This window comes from Atractosteus spatula, chromosome 12 (genome assembly GCF_055471065.1).
Source record: "Atractosteus spatula isolate fAtrSpa1 chromosome 12, fAtrSpa1.hap1, whole genome shotgun sequence".
Lineage (NCBI taxonomy): Eukaryota > Metazoa > Chordata > Actinopteri > Semionotiformes > Lepisosteidae > Atractosteus > Atractosteus spatula.
In genome coordinates this window covers 5781238-5803959 of record NC_142717.1, presented here as the reverse complement: position 1 = coordinate 5803959, position 22722 = coordinate 5781238, and the positions used below count along the sequence as shown (strand labels likewise).

The 22722-nt window shown below is 40.7% G+C and overlaps 1 protein-coding gene across 1 annotated transcript; it reads right to left on the bottom strand.

The window, feature by feature from the left end:
- Window positions 1-533: 533 nt before the first annotated feature.
- On the bottom strand, window positions 534-20920 carry rad21b (RAD21 cohesin complex component b). The gene is made up of 14 exons (XM_088929006.1): window positions 20815-20920; window positions 12195-12377; window positions 11770-11899; window positions 10842-10941; window positions 10417-10523; window positions 9363-9578; window positions 8370-8498; window positions 7341-7472; window positions 7028-7251; window positions 6420-6573; window positions 5283-5425; window positions 4583-4759; window positions 3581-3664; window positions 534-3090 (listed from the first exon to the last, which is right to left on the bottom strand). Exons 2-14 carry the CDS (start codon window positions 12336-12338, stop codon window positions 2899-2901), a joined length of 1932 nt encoding a protein of 643 aa, XP_088785132.1. The 5' UTR covers window positions 12339-12377; window positions 20815-20920; the 3' UTR covers window positions 534-2898.
- Window positions 20921-22722: the final 1802 nt, after the last annotated feature.

The following is a 22722-nucleotide window of genomic DNA, read 5'->3' as shown; positions in this document are numbered from 1 at the left end:
TGAAATGCTTTTTCTGTATACTTTAAATCCTCCAAGTCATATTACAGGTATGTTTCAAAAGAATACTACTTTCTGCATGATAACTAGCGCTACAATAAGCAGGTGCAAGTTTATTAGCTCATTGAGCTAATACGATTTGTCAGCTTCATGGTACTGCAGTTTCTCTCAAAGGTGTCTGAGTAGCACAATGAAAATGTTCACTTTGCGCTTGGCTCTACACAATAAGACCAAAGCTACAAAGAAAAGGCTTTAAAGAGCTTGTGGTTTATCATTTGTCAGAAGTGCCTCAACCTAAAATAAGGCAATATTAGGCAAATGTTCACATGTTCATAGAGCACTTTCTGCAGATACTAAGGCAGTTCAAATTTTTAGAAGTTCACCGGTACTTTTTTTATACTTAAGCCTCCTTTCTAGACATTCAGACAATACTAATTATACATTCCTGGTGCACTGTTTAGTTTAAAAATCATGCAATTACTGTAGAAATCTGTAATAAAGTGGGTTACTAACTGGAAAGAAAATAAACTAAATACTTTTAAAACAGTGGATTTAAGTTTTATTAGAAAAGTTATACATAACACAGCTGCTATTTCAGGAACAAGTGAACTATAGAAGCATCTGACATTCATCTACCAAAACAGTTCTTTTACATTGAATGATTACCCTTTCCATGGTAACAGTATCTACAAGGTACTTTATCATTTCAGGTTTTTTACAAAACTGGAACAATGCAGGTTTACAGGCACATAATCAAGGCTGCACTGAAACAATTGCATAATTGCAAAAAAACTCAAAACCTAGATGGAAATGTACACTTATTTCAAAATGTGGATCTTCATGACTGAGGGTATTTACCAACTTAATTTACAAAAAACAAGGGCAGCTTTTAAACATTAAGAGCATACACCAGGGTGATAAATGGCCTCAAATGTATTGTCTTCAAAACACAAAAGGGATTTTTAATCATGCTTTAAAATAAATCACTATTGTTTCAACTTGCATTTTAAATGCAAAACCTTCACAGTGGTTGTAAGAGGAGCACACAACTTTGTCCAACTATTCGAAAACCTTAGGAAAAGAAGCCTATTTAAAAAAAAAAAGAAAGTAGCAGGTACCTGAAAAAAGTGCGTTACTACTCAGCTACAAAATGAAGGAACATGTGTGGAATTTTTATCTTTTACATCCTTTTGTTTTTTAATCTTCCAAGACTGCTGCGCTCCCATTGTCAGCTGAGCTGGCAGAGAAATACCTGCCCAACTTGACAGGATGAAACAAAGCTGCACTGTTTCTGAAGCAGATGCAAGATTTTCAGAACAGAGAAAGCCCCAACACTGAATGCAAGATAGCACCTTGAAATAGAAAAGATCTAAAAAGATGTTTTCTACATCTACTGCATTCTAACTTATTCCAAACACTTCAACAGTTGAAGCTAAGCTCCCAGGCTATTAAATGTGTAAAAGTTGCATACTGTGAACTAATCTTGAGATCTGCAGTACAGTTATTTGATCTAACAATGGCGCAAAACTCAGATCCAGTGTCACCGAGAGTTTCAGCAGTAAGTCAAGCTGATTAACAACTGGCGATTCCAAACTTGAGTGGACATGAAAGAATAAAATGGCAATTCCAGAGTCTGGGGTTATTTCAATGAAATACAAATATTTGCTTAAAACTACTACTGATGTATTATTTCTTTACTTTGTTTCAAAAGAAAGAAACATCATTTATCCCAAAAAAAGCTTATTCCTGATAAGATTCACAGCAACCCAGAGTCTTTCCCAAAAGTACAGGGTGCAAGACCAGATTACCTGATGCCAGGGCATGCACACACAACGTAAATACACAAAACATACCTGAATGTCTTTGGGAGGAGGAGGAAGGAAATACCCATAGAAAACCCCTGAGGACATGGGTAGAACATGCAAACAGGTACGCACACACACAATGTGCCCAAAGCCAGATTTAAGCCCAGGACCCATGAACTGTGTGGAGGCAGAGTTTACTCTCCACAACACAATTTGGTTTCCTCAATGTTAAACCACTTAGGCACACATCCTGCGTTAATATACACTTAATCTCGTCTCATACTTCTGTACCTCTATCCCTTTCACATTTCCAATGTACTACTGGAATATTGTTGCATTATTCTTCCTCACACACCTGGTGAAGCATTCAACTAGTCAAGATGTTTCTCGTTGTCTAACAAAGTAATCTCGAAAGGTTTCATCTGTTATCTACAAAAGCAACATTTTACTCAACTTTGCCTCTTCTATCGGTATGTTTTCTTCTCCTTTTCAATAAATTCAGATTAAATTCATAAAACTGAAAATAATCCAAACTTTTGCACAGAACTGTGTTCTTTCCAAAAACCTGCTACTCTCTCCTTCAATTCAACAGGCAGTGCATTTGGATATTTTCCAAATAAAATCACTTGGGCATTTTCCTTGCCAAAATTATTTGCTAAAATTTTTTGGGCCTATTTCAAAGGCCAACCACTGAATCATTTAACAAAATAAATACCCTCAAAATCATACTACTAAATCTGTCAACATAATGTCTGGAGACTAATTAATGGAGAAAACTATAAGACCTGAATACAAAGCCTATGTCCACTGAAAGATACACATGGGTTCTATTTTACTAAATTTATAATAAGCGGTAGAATGCTTTTAATAAAAGGCTCAAAAATTTTCAATTGAACACACTCCTCATAACTATGATATAAAATCCAAGTACTGTTTATCTTACATCTTCATAAAAAACCCTTCCCACACTAATACCCAATGACCAATGGAGTTTTAACAATAGGTTAAAAAAAACGTCATATACAAACAATAAAATATTAAACCTGCAAAGATGAAAACTTGCTAGTGTACACTTCACTAGACATAAAAGAATGCCTTATATAATATGGAATCTAGGTCCAGGTGTGGCGATGATATCACTGTAAGGTTCTTGTTGTGTGAGCTCAATGGCTTGCTGCTTTTTAAGTACCAAGAAGCTGTAGAATTTTGCTGCTGCTTGTTTCTTGTTGTTGTTTCGACACAGCTCGAGCAGGCTGATGGATTCAGCCCCTGTTTTTGCCAAGGCTCTCTGCAAAAGGGGGGTAAAAAAAACAAACATGATCAACTAACAATGGTCAGGAACATGCCTGATGATCTTCACAGTTACTACATAAAAATTATAGAAGGTTGCATAAAAGGTGTTACTTCACCAGGCACTTATGCCACATCTTACTCAAAATGCTCCTGGATTATTTTAAGTGAAGGCTCACTGGAAATTCTGTAAATCCTAGAGCCAGGCCTCCTTCAGGAATTTATTTTTCTTAAGTAAATAAAACATTCTTTGTTTGCGTTACATGCAAGTTGTCATAAGCAAGGCTAGGAACTTGATATGAAAATGTCTCATGTAGGTACAAACTTTTTGACCTACCGTACTTTTGTTAAGACTTATTTTACTGGGCTAGCAATGTATTTCATCAAGCAAGCTTTCCTGAGAGGATAGCACAAAGACTGCAACAACTTTACCAGCAGGCCGCTATCACAGGTCGATGAGTGGACAAAGAGACTGCAGGTTTGTTTACCTGGAGCCCATGAAGCATCTGCTGAGTCCTCTTGTTCCACCTTCTTTCCTCCTGATCCTGGTCTCCTCCCTGGCCTTCTTCTTCCTGTGAAAGCCACAACATTGCACACAAGAACTGATCAAGTTCAACTAAAACACTAGATTCACGAGAACAACAGGTCAGAATACATTTGGAATCGTTTACCTTTTCATTATGGGAATGTCTTTATCTTAAATATAGTAAGTAGTAGATCACTCTCTAATTGTTTTATAATCCAATTTAAAAATTCTGAATTTAAAAAACTGAGGTACCATCACTGCTGCAATTTCACTACTTCCAAAATTAATCTGATGCTACATTTTTGGAGGTTTGCATGGTCCTGTTCCAGCACCTTCTATGGAATCTCTACAAAAGGCTACTGGATATAAGGCACTAAATTACACCAAGTAGCAGCTGTAGAGAAATTTGTCAAATGAAGTCTTATGGAATTCAATACCGGATCACATCCAAATATCACACTTTGAAGACTTAAAGAATTACAGAAACAACACTGCTCTCTTGTTGCCCGTTAAAGTCAACGATTCATAGATACCAAAATTTCAATCCAATTCCTTGGAAAAAAAAATAGAAGGAACTTTTTATACTAATCCAACAAATATCCGTTTCTACAAAAATATTCTTAGAAACCTTTGTTGTGATGCAGTTTTTTATTTAAAGGTTTTAAAAATCTAATAGACTATATATGGACTTTGTTAGCTTTGTGTCTATTGACAATTTTTTTTCTTTCCCAACACTACTACCTCTTCAGACGTCTTCGTTCCTACTATAGCCAAAACTACAATTTCAGACAAGAGCTTTGCAGGTGGGAGTTTATAACTTAGTTAAGTGGCGTCATTAAATTATTCAATACCAGGCTATTCATTCAGTGCCTGGACATCTGAAGTCAAGAATATAGGGCTTGCAAAACGAATGTTGTCAACACCGGGCCATGGCCAGCGCAGCAGCGGCACTGGTGCCCCTCACCTCCTCTTCCTCCTCATCGTCCTTGTCCTTCTCCTTGGTCTTCTCTCCCAGGAGGTCGAGCTCGGGAATGAGCTGCGTGATGCTCTGCGGCTCGCTGGGGGGGAGCTCCACGGGCGGGATCTCCATCTGGGGCGGGACGGCCGCCTGCTGCTCCGGCTGCTGCTCGAGAGCACCCATCTGACACAGAGCAGCCGGCACGCCAAGCAGTGGCGCCCGTCAAACAATTATTTACCCCTGCACAGCGGCTGCTTTAAACGACTTTTCAGAAAAAAAAATATATATCCCCCTCCACACACACACTTCTTGACAGAAGAGTGTGAAGCTTGTGAGCTGCACATCTGAGGTTTTTGGGTTTACATCCCGAGACAAGTGTTCTGACCCAGGGTTCAAACATGCCACACGCAGAAAACCCCCTGTCGTCCCAGGCGAGTATAAAATCCCTCCACAATGTACTAAAATTAACTTTTACTTACAAATTTACTTTTCTTCTACTTTAAGACTCCGCGGTACCACACTGAATGCATATCAGTGGCTATATACATTACATTCAATCTACATAAATTATACATCTTTTCATGGTATTAAAAAATCTCGCAACACAAAAGTCTGTTAATGTCCTTAAAATTCTGAGAGAAAATCTACAGATTGCTGAAAATCCTGGCAGGCCTTTTGAAGGAAGATGTTTGAGGACAAAACTCACAGGAAGAGCTGGCTCTGGCTCTTGGGACTTGCGTTTGATTCCTCTCTGGGGAGGGGGTGGCATGACGGACTCATCAATCGTGGTCCTGCTGCCCTCCATCGCAGACATCTGCAGGACACTGGGCTCCTCCAAGATGGTCTGATCTGGAATTTATTCATGTGTCAAAGCACATTAAGAGATATCACCCCCCCACCCCCACCCCCCTCCTTTGAGCAATTCATATTCCCACTTAGATACACCACAGGATGTTCTGAAACTCTAAGAGGATAATTAAAAGTAAACTGAACATGAAAACCTTGAGTGACAGTACTGCACTGACATTTTTCAGCAAAATGTGAAATGTGAACAAAGAACAAGTTCAAAGAGTTGTTTATTCCTCTTATCATTTACAAGCTTATCTTTGAGAAATGCGTGGGCTACTGGTAGCCCCTCACATCCTACAATCCTTCAAATGATCCTTTGACATCAAAGTTATTAAAGCTGGAAATAAACCTGGATAATCACCTTGCAAAGCTGAGTGAGAAACTGTCAATTGAACTCTGAGACAAGTATTTTGCTCATTTCCTACTTCTAGATTACAGATATACAAGAGTTTTCTGAGTTTGCAATTCAGACTTGCAAAACGGTTCTAAACAAATTATAACTGTCCCATTAAAGAAAAGTCAGATTTTAACACCACCACAACCAGTATAAGCCCATTAAAAGTGCATCAGGTGCTGAATACGGGGTGTGCAAATAAAACTGAAGCTTCTGTAAAAGAGAGGAAACTGGTTCAGGATGAGCACTGCAAATTGCAGGAGAGGTAGACCTTTTTATTAAATGAGGTTTCTGGAATGCCAGTTTGCTTGGCATTTTAGAAAACCAAGGCTGCGTTAAAAGCTGTATTGTGGAACAACATTATTCAAAGATAATGGAGAAACTGGAAAACCTACACCTAGCAACTATTTGAAAACTATCAAGCAGCTCCTCAGCTCACTATAAAGAAAATAAATAAGTCTTGAAGTGTGTGTTCAACCACAGAAAACTGCACAAAGTACCCAGGTACCCAGGGGAAATGCCATTACTGGCTCTGTATTCCCCATGCCTTTCAATTTAGATGAGGGATTTCCTAGCCAGGCGAGAAGGCACGGCGCTCACCAATGATGTCTCGCTGCTGGGTCTGCTGCTCCTCTCTGGGCACCTCGGGGTTCTCCAAGTCCTTCAGGAACTCATCCAGACTGTCAGCCTCACCACCCTTCCTCCTCTTCCTCAGCTCGTCTGGGACCAGTGGAGTAAGGCAACGGGTAAACATCTGGGGAAATAAACCAAAGCACAAATAAAGCAAAGGGGGTGGGGGGGGGAGAACCTTCAGAAGCACTCCTCAAGTTTACCGACCTGAAGATTTTATTATGCGACAGTTTAAGCTACAGTGCACAGCTCTCACCAAAAGCACTGCGAGCCTCTTGGGGAAATAACAGGAGTTGCCAACTACATAGTGCAAGGAATCCCTGTCATAGCAGTCAGGTGGCACGATCCAGGTTCGAGTCGGGAACCAGTGTCTGGCCTACCAACAGTGCAGACAGTGTCTTGAGGCTTTATTAGCAGAGCCACTCAGAACATTTTGTTTTACAGAGATATAACATCAGTTATGTAACTGACCAAGCACTAACCCACATGATGTCAGTGTGGCATGACATTTTAAAAAACAACCAATGTTCTCCACCCACAGATCAACATAGAAAAGGCTGAAATATTGCACTGTGCACCTTGAGTAGTCTGTTGTTCCACAGAGGCTGTGCTGGCAGGGAGAACAGCTTTTCCACGCCACCTGTTTCCTTCCACATCATGAGCTTTTTAGTAGGAGGAGCCAGATCCAGAGTGGTGACGATGTCAGAGTAGTCACTCAGCTGAGCACGGATTGTCTTGCTGTCCAGCTCCTTCACGCTGTCCACAATCAGCTTCCTCTTCCGCTTAGCTTTGGTCTCCTTAACTGTGGGACACAAAGATTTTCAGGATTTCGTTCACGCGCAGTCCGTGGTATTAAATGTAAGAGGAGAAGAATAAAATAAACCTTCTTACCAGTGATATCTATGGGCTCCAGGGCAAAAGCTTCTTCCTCATTGTGAACCAGAGTTGCCTGCTCAGTCTGGTCAGTCATAGTTGGCAGGGGCTCCACCGGATCCACAGAGTCTGGACTATCTGGCCCACCAGCTTCAGCCAAATAAAAACCATCAGCCATTGAGATGACAAAATTCACGACAAAGCCTCAAGTACTGCAAGAGCCCTCAAAAAACTGCTCCATCTATCATGAGAATCGGGCATGCAAAGTACAGGTAGTCCTCGACTTAAAACATATGTGACTTACGACCACGCGCACTTACGATGGCCGTCCCCTGAATTGCATTACTGTGCAGTACTGTATATTATTTTCGTGTCCCAGCTTTTGGTGGTAACGTCCAACATTGATGACATCATTAGCCTGCGCGACACCGTGCTGCCTCATGTTATTGTTTGGGTGCTTAGCAAGCAAAAGGCTAGCAAGCAAAAAAAGTGAGTGTTCTGGTGGTGCCAACAGGAAAAAACGAAAGCGAAAGACAACAGATTTAGAAATGAAAGTGGACATAATAGTGCAGCATGAAAATGGAAAATCGGTATTGACAACTGCACGAGACTTTGGCCTTTCTCATCGACAATATCCACAATATTAAAGGACAAGAGAAGAATTTGTGAAGCAGTGAAAGGGTCAGCGCCTATGAAAGCTACAATAATAACGAAAAAAAGACAAGGCCCTATTCATGAAATGGAGAAATTATTAGCGACTAGGATGGAAGATCAGATCCAAAAGGCTAAAGAAAAATTAGTGAACAAATATAACAAAGCCGTATTACACACTGTAGCATTTATGCATATTGATTCTTTACACATCCGTTTGGTTTGTGTAGTATCGCGATTTTCGACTTACAGCGGGGTCGTCGGAACCTAACCTCGTAATAAAGTCGAGGACCACCTGTACTGCTTTTGAACACGGAACCCATTAGCCCGTTTGCTTCTTTAAGTTTCTCAGGGAGTCCTCCCAGTGTCTTGGTGGTGGCAAGATCTCATGCTTACGGGACATGTTGTCGTAGTCGTCGTCGTCGTCATGGGCGTGCTCTTGAGGCATCATCACGCCGCTTTCAGCCATTGCTGGCGGGTCATCGAAGATACCGCCCCCATCTTCATTACTGAGGAGCTTGTCCACTGCGAAAAGGGTATCAGACAGGGATTCAAACTTCACATGCATCACCCCTTCTAGAAAAATCAAAATGATCCTTAAACCTTCCACCCTTCACTCAATGATGGATTCATTTCTTTTCAAAACTCTCCCATTTACAGACCCTGTTCTTTTCAAACACCTCTCCCCCAGAAATCCCCCTTTTTGGACTTTTTCTGACCTGCTCTGTCTTTATTTTCACTATACTTTGTATACCCGCTACTTCCCTCTCTCACCCTCCTACCAGAAGTAGGCTCAATAGCAAACTCATTATCATATAGCTCTAGAACAAAGCATCCACTTGTACTTGATGGGGTAAATAAAATCTATTGTGAAACAAAACAGACAAGCAAGACACTCCAGTACTATGTTAATTCCAATCGCAATTTATAACGCAATATTTTAACAATTTCTTCCTGCATATGCAGCAAACCCCAAGAGCGAGTGGAGCATTTTGTTTTCAGAGGAATAGGCCATACTGGCTACCCACTTCCTAAAAGACTCACGAATCAACTTAAGATCACTTTACTAGCCATATACAATTTCTTGCATTAGGAATTTGTCTTTTCACATACCCCAACTTGCTCTCCATGAGACACACAGACCAGGGAGAGAGAAGCTTGGGGTCAGAGCGCAGGGTCAGCCATTTATACGGCGCCCCTGGAGCAGCTGGGGTTAAGGGCCTTGCTCAGGGGCACAACGGAGTAGGATTCCTCTGCCGGCTGAGGGATTTGAACCTGCAACCTTACAGCCACGGGAGCAGATCCTTAGCCACAGAGCCACTGCTCCGCCCCTTAGGGGTAAAAGGGGCAGGATGAATTGGTCTGCCAAAAAATAAATTGCCATTTTACCCAGCATTCCACCATCATTGCCCATGGGGTTGTCCCCAAAGCTGTCGTCTTTGTACTGGTCATCATACTGAAGGTGGTTGGACTTCTCATCATTCAGCTGGCTGGCGTGTGGCTCAGGCTCCAGCAGCAGGTTAGGGGCCGTGGCGCCGCTGATAATGTCTACCTCAAACGCACTCTCTTCGCGCATCATCTCCCTGTCGTCCATGCCAAAGTCAGCTGAAACCAAGAGACAACAACAGCCCACGTTTAGCTCAGGCAACCATGTCAATGATTGTTCACAGATTTATGCATCTACCAAGTAGGGAATGGCCAGTTGTGTGGACCCCTCCAACCTGCCCCTCCGAGAGCCACTGCTCTTAACAGGTACCAGATTTCACATTCCTGTACAGGAGATTAACCATCATCGAAAAGAGAGGCACATCGCTTGTCAATAGAAAACCAAGTTAGTCGGTTACTGAGACAACCCAGGCTCGAACCCGTGACACCTAGGTCATCGAGCTCGTTTGAGTTAGCATACCAGACACAGTTGGGATTCAAGTCAAAACAAAATCAATGATGCTCCCCAAATCCAATAAAACTACACAATACAGGAATTTAAAATACTGATCAGCATAAATGAGGTTTGCAAGAACACTAAGCATCAGTAAACGGAGAAAACTCCAGCAATCAAAACAAAAAAATAAAAAGTAAAAATCTACTTAGAACTAGAACACAAAATGACATGCTGAACTGTTCAAAGCTTTTCTATAATCTTGAACCCCCATTAACAGAACACTATTCTGTTGCCTGTTAATTATGGTCTTAACGTTATTTCCACAATACCAATAAAGCACTTATCACAAAACTAACTGCATGTCGCATTTATAGTAAAGTATCCAAGATTTTTTGATGTTATTTTACACCTTGGTAAAATTTAATTGAATTAAGTTCTATGCTAAACTCCCAAGGGCACACGAACCTTGCAAATTTTAATTTCTGCATTAATCAAAGATCAAAAGCTTTAAATTTTCTGAACTCCTGCGAAAGATTAAAAAGCAAGGCTTGAATTACATACAAAAATCATTTTCTTGTAGAAGGCTGAGATTTCCCACTTCTTCTCTCATGGTGATTTCTTCCACCCTGCTCTGGTTCAATGTGAACTGCTGTGCTACATCAATGTCACTTGAAGAAAAAAACATTAATAATTAATTCAAAATATATTCAAAACCTGGTGCCACTGTAATTATTTTTGGTTACAAAACCTGAGAAAATTCCCCTAATTGCAGCAATATCGTTGGACTAAGAAGCGAATTAATAAAAGCAGTTAATATTTATATCTATTTCCTTCATAGACATTAAGGAATAAAATATTTACTACATCATTAAAAAAAATAGTAAGACAAAAATAAAATGGTCTTCATTGTAACACCAGAACATCCAAAAGAAATGTTAGCAGTGTGGTGATAATCCACTCCTATATTTATAAAAACAATCACTCACTCTAGGTCAGGTAGCGGCTGGTCAAAATCATGGAACTCTTCAGGCAGTGTGATGGCATTGTAGGCAGCCTCTCTGTTCTCCTCCGGCAGATCCACAACCCCTAAAACACACCCGCAGATTATAGCGGAGGGACAGACAGGCTGCAACTATGCTTAGCATGAAGTGTTCAGAAAGATCATAATGACAACCTTGCCTTGAACTGCAAAAAAAATCTGGAACTGCTCAATTCTTTCAACTCCAGTTCTTATGAACGCTGCCATGACAGGAATTTGATAAGCAGGATGATCAGGCTCTCCAGCACCAAACCGGTCTATGATAACTGCTCCCTTTTTTGAGGAGCCCACAATAATGCCTCTCAAACTGCAATTCTAAGATTGAGGCAGATACAAACTCAGACCCTGCGCCAGAGGTCTTCTGTCATAAATTACCTGACAGGACCAGAGTGAATCACCAATGAGGAACAATGTTATTTTAAACTAAGCTTAGCTACACTGATCCCAATAGTATAGTCAACACATCTGTATTAACAATATCTCTTGGATATCTCTCCCAAAGAGATTGATCAGCCATGTCTGTTTATCACAGCACAATGTTTTACATATACCCCGTAATGGTATATTTGGTATATTTTATTATCATACTGATAAAAACTGTATACTGAAGTCGTACACAGACTAATGTGCCAGTCAGTGTTCCAACTGATTTATTCCTAGTAGCCAAAAGTTAATTCAAGCCACCAACTCACAACACTCTATTACTACATTAAGCCGGAAAACATTTTTAAATATAATCTTTTCTTATAAAATACTCATTTGACGGTTAACACTGCATTTAAGAACGAGACCCAGTACGAGAATTCAGAAACACCAGCATCCGCAGGAATAAAAAGCGACTTCCACACTGACAGGATTTTTAGAAAGCGCCTCACCTGGACGAAAAGCCATTTTGATCTTAATGAACGCCTCATTACAATCAGCAAGGAGGTATTTGGCTTTCCTGTGGTAGATTCTTACAACGCCCAAGAGGAGATGGCCAGAAGTTCTCAACGCCATTTTCACCTGAAAAAGTGAAATGACATTAGAGGTTCCATTTCAGGACTGCCCGGACACAATGAGACGCCACCATTACAAGCAACCGGTTTTCCCCCCCCCAATCGTAACACAAAACCACTGAACAGTTTGCTTTGAAGAAAACTGACGATCAGAAACAAACTATTCACCATGACACAGTAAGCCTACAAGATATCCCTTTTCTCAGAGCCGTCACTTTCTCTTCAAAAGATTTTACTCTAGAGAACACTTTTTATTCTCAGAAACTGGCTTTTGACTGTTTCAAAAAGGCACGGTTCTTCACCTTTGGAGAGATGATGCTTTCCACACTGCTCTCCAGATTGCACTCGAACACGTGTGCTTTGGTAAGCTTCTTATCCCAGTGGGCCGCAAGCCAGATTTTGGCCAACGGCCCCCTCTTGCTGAGGACAAAGTGGGCATAAAACATTGTCCCAGCTCCTTCTTACGCCAAGAGGAAACTGCAATCCTGCAAAACAAAATGAAATGTTCATAAAAAAAAAGTTATATTTGATTTTATTTCAAGTTGTTCCAAGATTAAACATTGGTGGTTCTGGAGGGGAGGCTTTGAATATTTTTAATGTTTCACACGGCGTAGAGATTTGTGATGCAAAAATGTCTTTTTGAAATATGAATGAAATTTTTCTCATGTTATAACTTCACAAAGAATTGTTTTCATAATCATTTTTATTTGTAATGTGCAAATGTTAGTTACCATTTCAAGAAACCCAACACAGTAATGTAGCAATTAGGACACACCGTTGCACGAAAACCCTAAATCCCAGAGCTGAGTGCTTTCTAGTAAGACTTCCAGTTTTAAACATTTTGTGATACTTAAATAAGGCAATTTTGCAGAGCAATGAGCTACAACTTTCAGTATTATTCTACATCAGTAGTAAGGTTTCTTGATTTAGTCAGATAAAAATAAGAACGAGAAACATTTCATGACCCAAGACTCTACCATATTCATTTTATTCTGTATCACCAAACATTTTGTATTATTCACATCATGCACATGGAATGAGCATATGAACAGCTCCAAAGCTTGTTTTGGGAGAATCTCTTTACTATTCATAATGTACAACCAAATCAATACATCACAGCTGTAGCCGTCTTAAATATCTGGGGCAAAAAAAGTTAACTTTTTTTCCAGTTTTGCCAAAAGAGCTCTTACAAGCCCCAATCTGAGGTCAGAGATACTCCGCATGGAAGTGTAATCTTCCTCTGTGGATTTAACACTGGTACTCCTCTATACACAAAGCATGCCCACTCACACGCAACCAAAAGAGTGGGTGTGATACTGTCACTGCATCCTATCCACCTCTGATCCTTGGCCATCAAGGCAAGACCCAGTCCTGACGTCACAAAGATGCACAACACACAGCAGCTTCACACAGCATTTAGACAAGAGCTCTTGAGAAAAAAACTGATTAGGAAAATTACAGACATGTTAAGGAGGGGGTGTATCTAAATAAATCCAAGTGAATTGCGTAAACATTCCTCATTTCTAGCACCTAACGCTTCACAAGAATAAAGTTCACTGAAGAGACAGATTTTCTGTGATTCTAATCAACGTAAACGTGCAGCAGAGAAGAAACTAAAATGAATATACAAAACAAAGGGCAAATGGTGGAGCGAAACATGACCCAAGATACTGCACGAGTTGAAACATCGGTCACATGATAGAAAGTGCATGTGCAGAAATCAGTGTAACTCTTCAATTGTATATTTACAAACACATACACGGGGCTCTGACAAAGCCACAAGCAGGCTACAATGACAGGTACTAGTTTTAGACATCCACTTGATTTTGCTCCTACTAGTGCAAAACTTAATGCATTGAAGTAATTACCAACGGATTATGGAGCTTACTTCTCGTACCATTATAATATACATTTGCAATGAAATAACCAGAGCTTCTTACCTCTGCTGTGTTACCTTCATGAGGTACTAACAAAAAATGTTCTACCAACTTGCAAGTGGGCACAGTGATAAGAACAATTGCACAAGTAGGCCTACTCCTGTGACTGCAGATGTAACAAGACAAAGAATTTAGCAAAACACTGTATTGTTGTATCTTTGACATATTCTATTTAAAATGCATGCTTCACTAACTGTACTACATAAAAAAGTATATATAATTACATATCGCTATACATTTTACATTTGCTTAATGGCCCTTATTTAATTAGAATTCTGAATGCATCTTCTTTTCCACTCTTTATACAGCTCCAAACCATGCTAAATCCATCCAAGTCAAATGTAATTGCTTAATAATTAAATCACTATTAAATGTAAAGTCCCAGAATTACTCCTCATTTGTATTGTATCTTGTGCACTTTATAATGACTTTATAATGACTATTGGCTGCATTTCAACTTTCTGATCTGCTCTGCAAAAGAGCACAAACAAAGGTTCCCTTCACAGTTACATGGTCAATTAATTCTGCCTAGCGTTTTAAGCAAATCAAGAGTGGCAATTCTTCTAAATTTAATTTAACAACTTCAGCACATAAATCGTTATACAGTCACTCTGCAACTTGTTTATTAAGAGTCTGCTCACTTATTTCTACTAACCAGCTCTTAAAAGGTAGTCAATTTATGATGCACAGACACAGGGTGGAATCACACTACCAAACGTTCATGAGAACAGTTCTAGCAATCAGTTACAGGTGCATGGTTGATAGCAGTTATACATATGATTTGAAATTAAGGGCTAAACTTAAAAACATGCGTCAAACAGAAAATTTAAATCCATTAGTCTCTAATAAAGCACTCACCCAGAACAGAAAACACAAGTGTCACCCAGGATGAGGGTGGTGAACCACTGAAACAGACAACTACCTCTGGATACTGACAGCAAAGGCATATATACAAGGTTTTCTTTAAAGCTTTTTAATACTTAAATCAAGTAGCTATGAGCTACCAAACTTGAGTGATGGGCTAAATGGCTTCCTCTTGCTGGAAACCATCATGTTCTTATTTGGATTAAAAATGTAACTGCTACAGCAAAAATGGTACAGGACAAGGAAACATTCCAGTGTCTTCAGGATACGACTAAATACACAACTCATTTTCATTAGCAGGAGATGTTTAATGCTCAGTTTCCAAAGAACTACCAAGACTTTAATTAAAATACTATTTGTTTTTGTCACTGTACCACAAAAAGAGCATCAATAATAATTCCTAGTCTGAGGGGATTGTTATAGACAGACAAGGAGATGGGAGATGAAGTTAACCGTGTAACAAAAGTGACAAGATTTGATCTAAGCATATAAAATCCTAATGTGACTTTAGGGTCAACCCAAGGTAGTACTGCACACTCTTTAACAAAACTGTGGCAAACAAAAAGGGAATCCATTTGTGACAGAAAACAGGAGGTGTTTTTTTGGACAAAGATGTTAAGATGTATGTTTAGGTGGATCATTTGTACTTTAATTTTACTTGCCAAACCATGAATACAAACCATTATTTTATCCAATTTTGTCTTTGCATCCCCTTTGTTGCTATAGATCAGAAAGAACAACAGATGTAAAACTCTGTTACGGTCCTTAAAATGATGCCATGTTGAGTCTTGATCGATGTACACATATCAGCTTGCATTCTTGTATCTTGCAAAATGAAAATTAACCTCATGGAACCTTATTGAGTCTTCTGGAGGTCATATACTGCAGTGTTATCAAGGTCCCTGTTGCTTGTTTGAAGACATCTAGTTCATTAAACAAGACCTTCCTTTTCTAAAGCTGTGATTGTTGTCTCTTAAAATGGCAGATTTGGAAGCACTTTCTACCTTTGATCTCTCCTTTCCATAACTTTACCACTCAATGAAGCGTATAACTAACTTTATTGGTTGGGGTCACATGCACAATTCTCCAATCTGTGGGTACAGTTTCATCCCTTAACACTGGTATGTTGAACTCTGGTCTTCCAAGGGCAACTCGCCCCTATTTCTCCAACTTCAAGAACAAGTTAAAGGCTTCACCTTCTGCAATGAAGCAAAAACTACGCAATAAAAGACTAAAAACTAGGAGGCCAGTTGACATCCAGGACTGGAGCAGTGCACCTCTGTCCTAGCAGGAGATGAAACATTGTAGAAAAGCACACTGAATAACATCCCTCATTTCTTTAATTAAGACATCACCAAACCTGATGATTCCTCAGTGTTAAACCACCCAAGCCTTTATAAACCTCAGTGCCAATTACACAAAAAGTACTGACTGATCATGGAAGGAGAAACGTTATCAAGGTCTTCCACTGTAAACACATTTTCACATGCATGAAACACATTTATCATGCTTGCCATTTATCATCTTCTGTTACCAATCCCTTGTTGAGAAATTATTGAATTCTGTTCAACTACCCTTTAGTGGTACAGTAATTAAAACAATTTGCATAATATTTCACTTCTGTTACAAACTATTCCAATTTCCCCTCTGCGCAATTATCTTTTCAGATGCTTCTGTATTCTCCTTCAGTTCAGATTTTCCCAGACCTCAACTTGTTTAGAACTTTTAATGTTTAATTTAATGTTTTAACGTACACCCACCCTTCCACTAGTATGAACCCTTCCTTTTCCAGTTCACAGCTTGCAAGCTCTGCCTCAAGACTTCATAGCCTTTTTTACTAAAATCATAAACCTTAATTTCAGACTCAAAATGCCAGAGTAAGAAGGTACACATCAAGGACTACCAGCAATCACGGTTTCCCATTGATTCTACCAGATCTTTTCTCTTAATTATATTCTGATTTGAAAAGATTAGGTCAATTGAGAAGCACTCTGTTTCAGCAAACAATCAATATACCAATCTCTACCAGTTTATCAGTGCTTTTCAAAAACCAGCACATACTTAATAAACAAAAGGTAAAAAAGCACAGCAGGCCGAACCAGTAGACCATCATTAAAAAGTGGTGGGGGGGGAATGGTTTAAAATTTTAATTGAGAAGTCCCTCAAGGCCCTGGGCAGCATGTTCAACAGAAGATGTTCAGCACACAAGGAATCATACTGTGTAGAGCAGGGGGTGCCCATTACGTCGATCACGACCGACGTGTCGATAGCAAAACAGCTCTGGGTCGATCTCGTCACAGTCTTAAAATATACATGGTCGTTTTAATTCAAGGGTGAGGTAAATTCAAGATTAGGCTGACACTGGCTTTATCCTTATTCCCACCCTCTTCTGTCTGAATCAAGCGAAATAAACCTGATTGACACCGACTGGCATTTTTAACTGACTTGACAGGCTTACACAATGAACTTAATTTAGAGCTGCAAGGGAAAGACAAGAATGTGATCGATATGATCAGCACTGCTAACACTTTCGAACGAAAAACAGGATTGCTGGCTTCAAAGCTACAACGTCATGGCCTAATAAAACCTCCCAAACGCAGTATCCGAGCTGGAAAAAACAGGGAAAAGAAACCGCACAGTTTGACACGGCGCGCTACGCGGTGCGAATTCAACACGTCTTGTCGGACTTCGACAAACGCTTCCAAGACTTTGCAGTACTTGAGCCGACTGCGACTTTCGTGCGTTTTCCACTTGGAGCAGAAACAGATGCTGATGCACTCGCCGCCAAAATCACCTGTTTCACCTTGATTCATCAGCACAAAAATAATACATTCAGTCATATTCCTATAAGCAAGTATATGTAATCTAACCCAACTGTTTGTAAGGTTATATATTGTAATATTTCGGGGCCGTAGCAAATTATTATCATTTGAATGAAAAAATTACCGATCCGTAGATGTTGTTGACTTGCCAAATACAAAAGTAGTTCTTAAGCTACTAAAGTGTGGGCACCTCTGGTGTAGAGAATGGTCCACAGAAGAATAAGGGCAGATTAACAGAGGACTCAGACGGTCCAACTTTTTATACCCAGTTTTTGCATAAAAAAAAAGTGAGAAGTACTAATGTACTGTCAACTAAAAAAAAAAATATTCCTGGAATAAAAAGAAATTAAAGTGTACTTTGAAACAATAACACAATTTACAGACAGTTGGACTCTAATTTTCCAAAAGGCCTGAACCCAATCAAGCATTAATGGAATAATCTGAAACAACATCAAACAGCATTTCCCACATACATCAACCGGGCTTGAATTGATTTAATTTTCTTGTGGAAGAATGGTGTCGGATCCTTCCTGCAGAGCTCCGCTGCCAGACTCGGATGCCATGACGAGCACAGGCTGTGCCGGCCACACGTGGTGACCTTGTACTGGTTTTACATTTTCTTGTCCACTCCTTTACCTCGATGAGTAAGGGGCTGCGATAGCCTTACCTTGATGTACCAATATTTCACCATCAAACACGCAGTGCAAGGGTTGCATGTGGAAAGATGAGATGTCCCTGTAATCTATTTGTACCTTTGCTGCTACCGATTGGAAAATCAATACAAATGAAAGTTTCGCAAAAAAGATATGCACTTTTATACCGATAAGTAGCTCCATCATGCATTTGTGTTCGTAACTTGGGGTATTTCGTGCACAAATTAGCTGGTCACATGCTATGAATGCATTTGACAGTATCTAATCACAGACAATCTATTGGTTTCTTAAAAACTGTATATTGAGCTTCACCAATTACACAGTCAAAGCATCTTTATCTTAATTCTTGCCTGTTTTGTTACTTGTGTACAACTACAGGGTGTCTACACCAGCAGTTCAATACAGAGAGAGCAGTCCTGCAAAAGCCAATAGAATCACATCTTACAAGTGACAAATCAGAAGGCACGGAAATCAAAACAGGCAGAGAACCACCACACCATACACCTCGTATTAAGTTCTTGGAATTTACATTTCCCAGTTTATCCCTTGAAGATATTACATGGCCTGTACCCTCTCACTTCTGTTCTCAAGACCACAGATTGTTTTTGACATACAATCCTACGTCAATACTCCTTTCAATCCAGTCCTTCCAAAATAAATGTGTAAACGGTTCAATATTCACCCCTGTCATTCTGCAGGAGCCATGTTTGTTCATTCCTGAGAGGTTACTTGGTAAATACAGCAGGCAGAACCATTGACTTGGCTCGATTTATTCTAAGAGGGCACCAACTCTCTCTGCTGTTAAGATCTGGGTGTGATGCTGAAGAAAGCAGGGATGTTGGTCTGGGAACACTTCAGGGAGAGAAACCAGAAACAGTCTGGATATGTCGCCGTAAACACAAAATAATGAAAAACAGCACTCCCACACTCCAGGTAATGGGGAACTCAAAACAAACAAGCACAATGATGTCCTGCATTTACAGCCATATTAACAACGTGAAGGAAAAGCAAGCAATATTAATATCGAAATTTGTACAGTATCTAATAAACACTGCCTAGATAAAACCATGTCCGACACTTTGGGGGTGGAAGGCAACTTGTTTTTCCATCATACAAAACTGGAAAGCACACAGACATCCTCGCCACAGGTCTATGGTCCTAACCGTGCCCAGACCACCAGCAGGAACAGCTGCTACAGACGGGCCAGACCGCAACGCCTCTCAAACCAGTGCCGGATTTGGGACTTCTCTCCGAGCCGAGAGCTCTCGTACCCCTGGGGCCATTTTTCCCCACGATTCCTTGATCGTCCCCGACACGTCAAGTAAAAACGTGTTCGAGGGTGGCCCACCTCTGACATCAATTCCACCCAAGCCCTGGCATCTGGAGTCGTGTACTTCACTTGTCCCCAGAGGTCGCAAACCTTCAATTAAACTGCACTACTCGTGTGAAAGTCTCCAGACTAAACGTCCCAAGTCGCAACACAACGGGAAATCCCTCTGTGTAGCGGCGTTCCAGTGTGAGGGGGAACATAAGCGTCACTAGTCGTTTCTTGATCTACAAGCGCTGCTTGACAGCGCGTTTTCAATCTAACTTTGCTGCAGTTTAATACGCTTCCCGGACTTGGGAATCGCTTTGATCTTGAAGCCGGCGAAGGATCTTTCAGAACCGGGATAGCGAACGTTCCGGATTCCAGAATCTTGGCTGCAACATTCCTTCCGCTTTACGTTCGACTGCTCGCAGTTCGGTCCTGCTGTAGCGCTTTTTAAACTCAGACCCCACACGCAAGTCTTAGTGGTAATTCGTTCGCCCAAGTTTGGAAAAAAAAAACACAAATATCTGGTCATCAATAAACGGACGCGGTGCCGTTAAACTCGCTTCATTAGCGAACCAACCATGTCCATTCCGTGTATCACATGTACGCTTTTCGAACTTCACTTTAAAATCTTAGAAGCGGTGACACTGGAAAACACCGCCTTTTGCTTAAGACGAAAACTCGATCGTGAAAAAAACGCAACTGTGGATTTAAACAGACACAATACTACTGCCAGGGCGAACACGGGCCGATGAGCTATCCACGTACTTTCCTGTCGTCAGAAGCCCACCCGAGGTAGCCTGCGGTCGGCGCCTAATCCCAAGTAGAGCTTGGGGTGGGAGCGGTACTGCATTTCGCTGTACTGCACAAATTGTGCACGCTTTAGCTTTTACAAAAGCACCGAGTTGTCTGTTAACTAAAGATGTGAAGTAGCTCTCTCCCAGTCGGAACCTCTCGCTGAATTCTACACGCACAGATATTGCCGAATATTAAGACTACGACGACAGGGCCCAAAAAGCAACTTCTCAACGAGCTTCTGCAAGATAAATGAGCGAATACACCCGGAATTTACGACAAGCACAAAACACATAAAAGAAAAAAAACTAACTTGTAACTTCGTCCATCTAGAGCGTGAGATATGCAATACGAGCCCCGGTTATACCAATAATCAATTTGCTCCGTAATTTGCAAGCAAGGCAGTATTATTTTTTTTTTAATTCAGCGGTCGTCAGCTGAGAATTACCCCCAAAAAAAACACCACCGGGCCTCCAAAATAAGTATAACGGACACACTTATTTTTTTTCGCAATTTCCATTTTTAAAAGCATTCCTTACCTATTTATGCCCAATTACCGTATTCCTTTTTTGGCGGCCGTACAATACTTTCCTACCCCTCCTCCTTCTCACTGATTCACTAAAACAAACAAGATGGCGCCTGCCCTCTTTCCTCTTCCTCCCGCCCAAAGTCTGCTTTTAAATTCACAGGATGTTTACAGTCAAAATTTCAGCCCTGTGGGGGCGGGTCTCCGCCGTGACTGACGCCACCCGTGGAATAGATACTGTAGCCGACTGCGTGGAGGTGTTGTCCCGCTGGGTCACTCAGTAACCAGTACTTACTCTTATTCTGTATTGGGATGTCCCATTCTGCAGTCATTTGCAATAAAATTGTTTTGCGTTTGAAAACACAAATGACTGTCTTAATGTTGGTTTTGGAATGTTGTTGCTTAGAACCGACCATACTTCAACCCTCAACGTGTGTAGTAACAGTAAAGTAACAACGGAAAATGGGGAGGAAAGATTTTTTTTTTTTACTGCCACAATGAAATAAATATCTACAATACACACAAGAGTACATATAACATCATCTGGAGTATATAACAACGATGGCATTTGTACAGGAAAAATTAAAAGACTAAATGTGGTAAATAAAGGTACACTGAGCTGTCACGTTCTTGCATTCAGAAATAGTTCGGAGACAAACACGTATGTCTGTTTGAAAGAGACATTGATTGGTGACTCTGTTATAATCATATCGACAGCACTGGCTCAGGGCTGGACTCACTCCAGAGTTTCTGCTCAAGGTCGGCCATAGCTTTTCAGCAGCCTTGCAGATCATAATTGGGCGCATACACAATTATTATGAGCTCCCACCCCAAACTCTTTACTCTTTTATTTTACTGTTTTTACTATTTATATTTGAATTATATAACTAATGAATGATATAATTACAAAATATATACCAACCAGCTTTTAAGAATGCATCATAACTGATGAGAATGAGGAGCACTCATTTTACAAAGTACTTCTGTTGACTTCTAGTAAAACACCTCCAGTAGTCTACGTGTCTGGAAAATGCGACTACCGTTCGCTAGTTACATGGGTCTGACAGACTCAAAAACCGATTAAAGCAATAAGTAAAGGTTTATTCCGTGAAGAACATAGAAGAAAAGAAACGCAACGTTTCGGCTTTGGAGCCTTCTTCGGGTGTGAGCCCGATTAAAGGTATGTTGTATCGCACATTGAGGGCGCCCCCTGGCGGACTCGGGTCCCTGAGTCCCTGCACAGTCACTAATTCTAACCCAAGGGCCGGCTCTGCTTCTGATCGTTAGCGAGGCGCACACGGTGCCATCCAAAGACACAAGTTAGCCTACTTGTCACATCATTTTGGATTTTAGCATTTTATCTTTACATTTATTTTCTCACCGTTCTCGTTTCAACGAAAATTATTCGTTTTCTTTTTTTTTGTCGTCTCAGCCTTGACATCTCCGTAGTCCGGTACGAAGTTTTTCTATATCCTACCTACTATATCCAGCCAGCAGTCATATCACCCTGCAACTCACAACTGGCAGCCCCACTGAAGCTCAGCAGGTGTGAGCCTGGTCAGTAGGGAGACCTCCTGGGGGAAAGCTAAGGTTGCTACCTGGAAGAGGTGTTAGTGGGTCGAGCTATTGGCGCTCACCTTGCAGTCTGTGTGGGTCCTAATACCCCTCTATGCTGATGGGGACACTATACTGTAAAAAGACGCCGTCCTTCAAATGAGACGCAAAACCCAGGTCCTGACTCTCTATGGTCATTAAAAACGCCAAGGTGTTTCTCGAAAAGAGTAGGGGTGTTACCCCGGCGTCCTGGCCCAATTTCCCCTCTGGTCTTTACCAGTCCTAGCCTCATAATAATCCCCATCTCTGAACTGGCTTCATCACTATTCTCCTGGTGTGTGTTGTGTGTACTGGCGCACTATGGCTG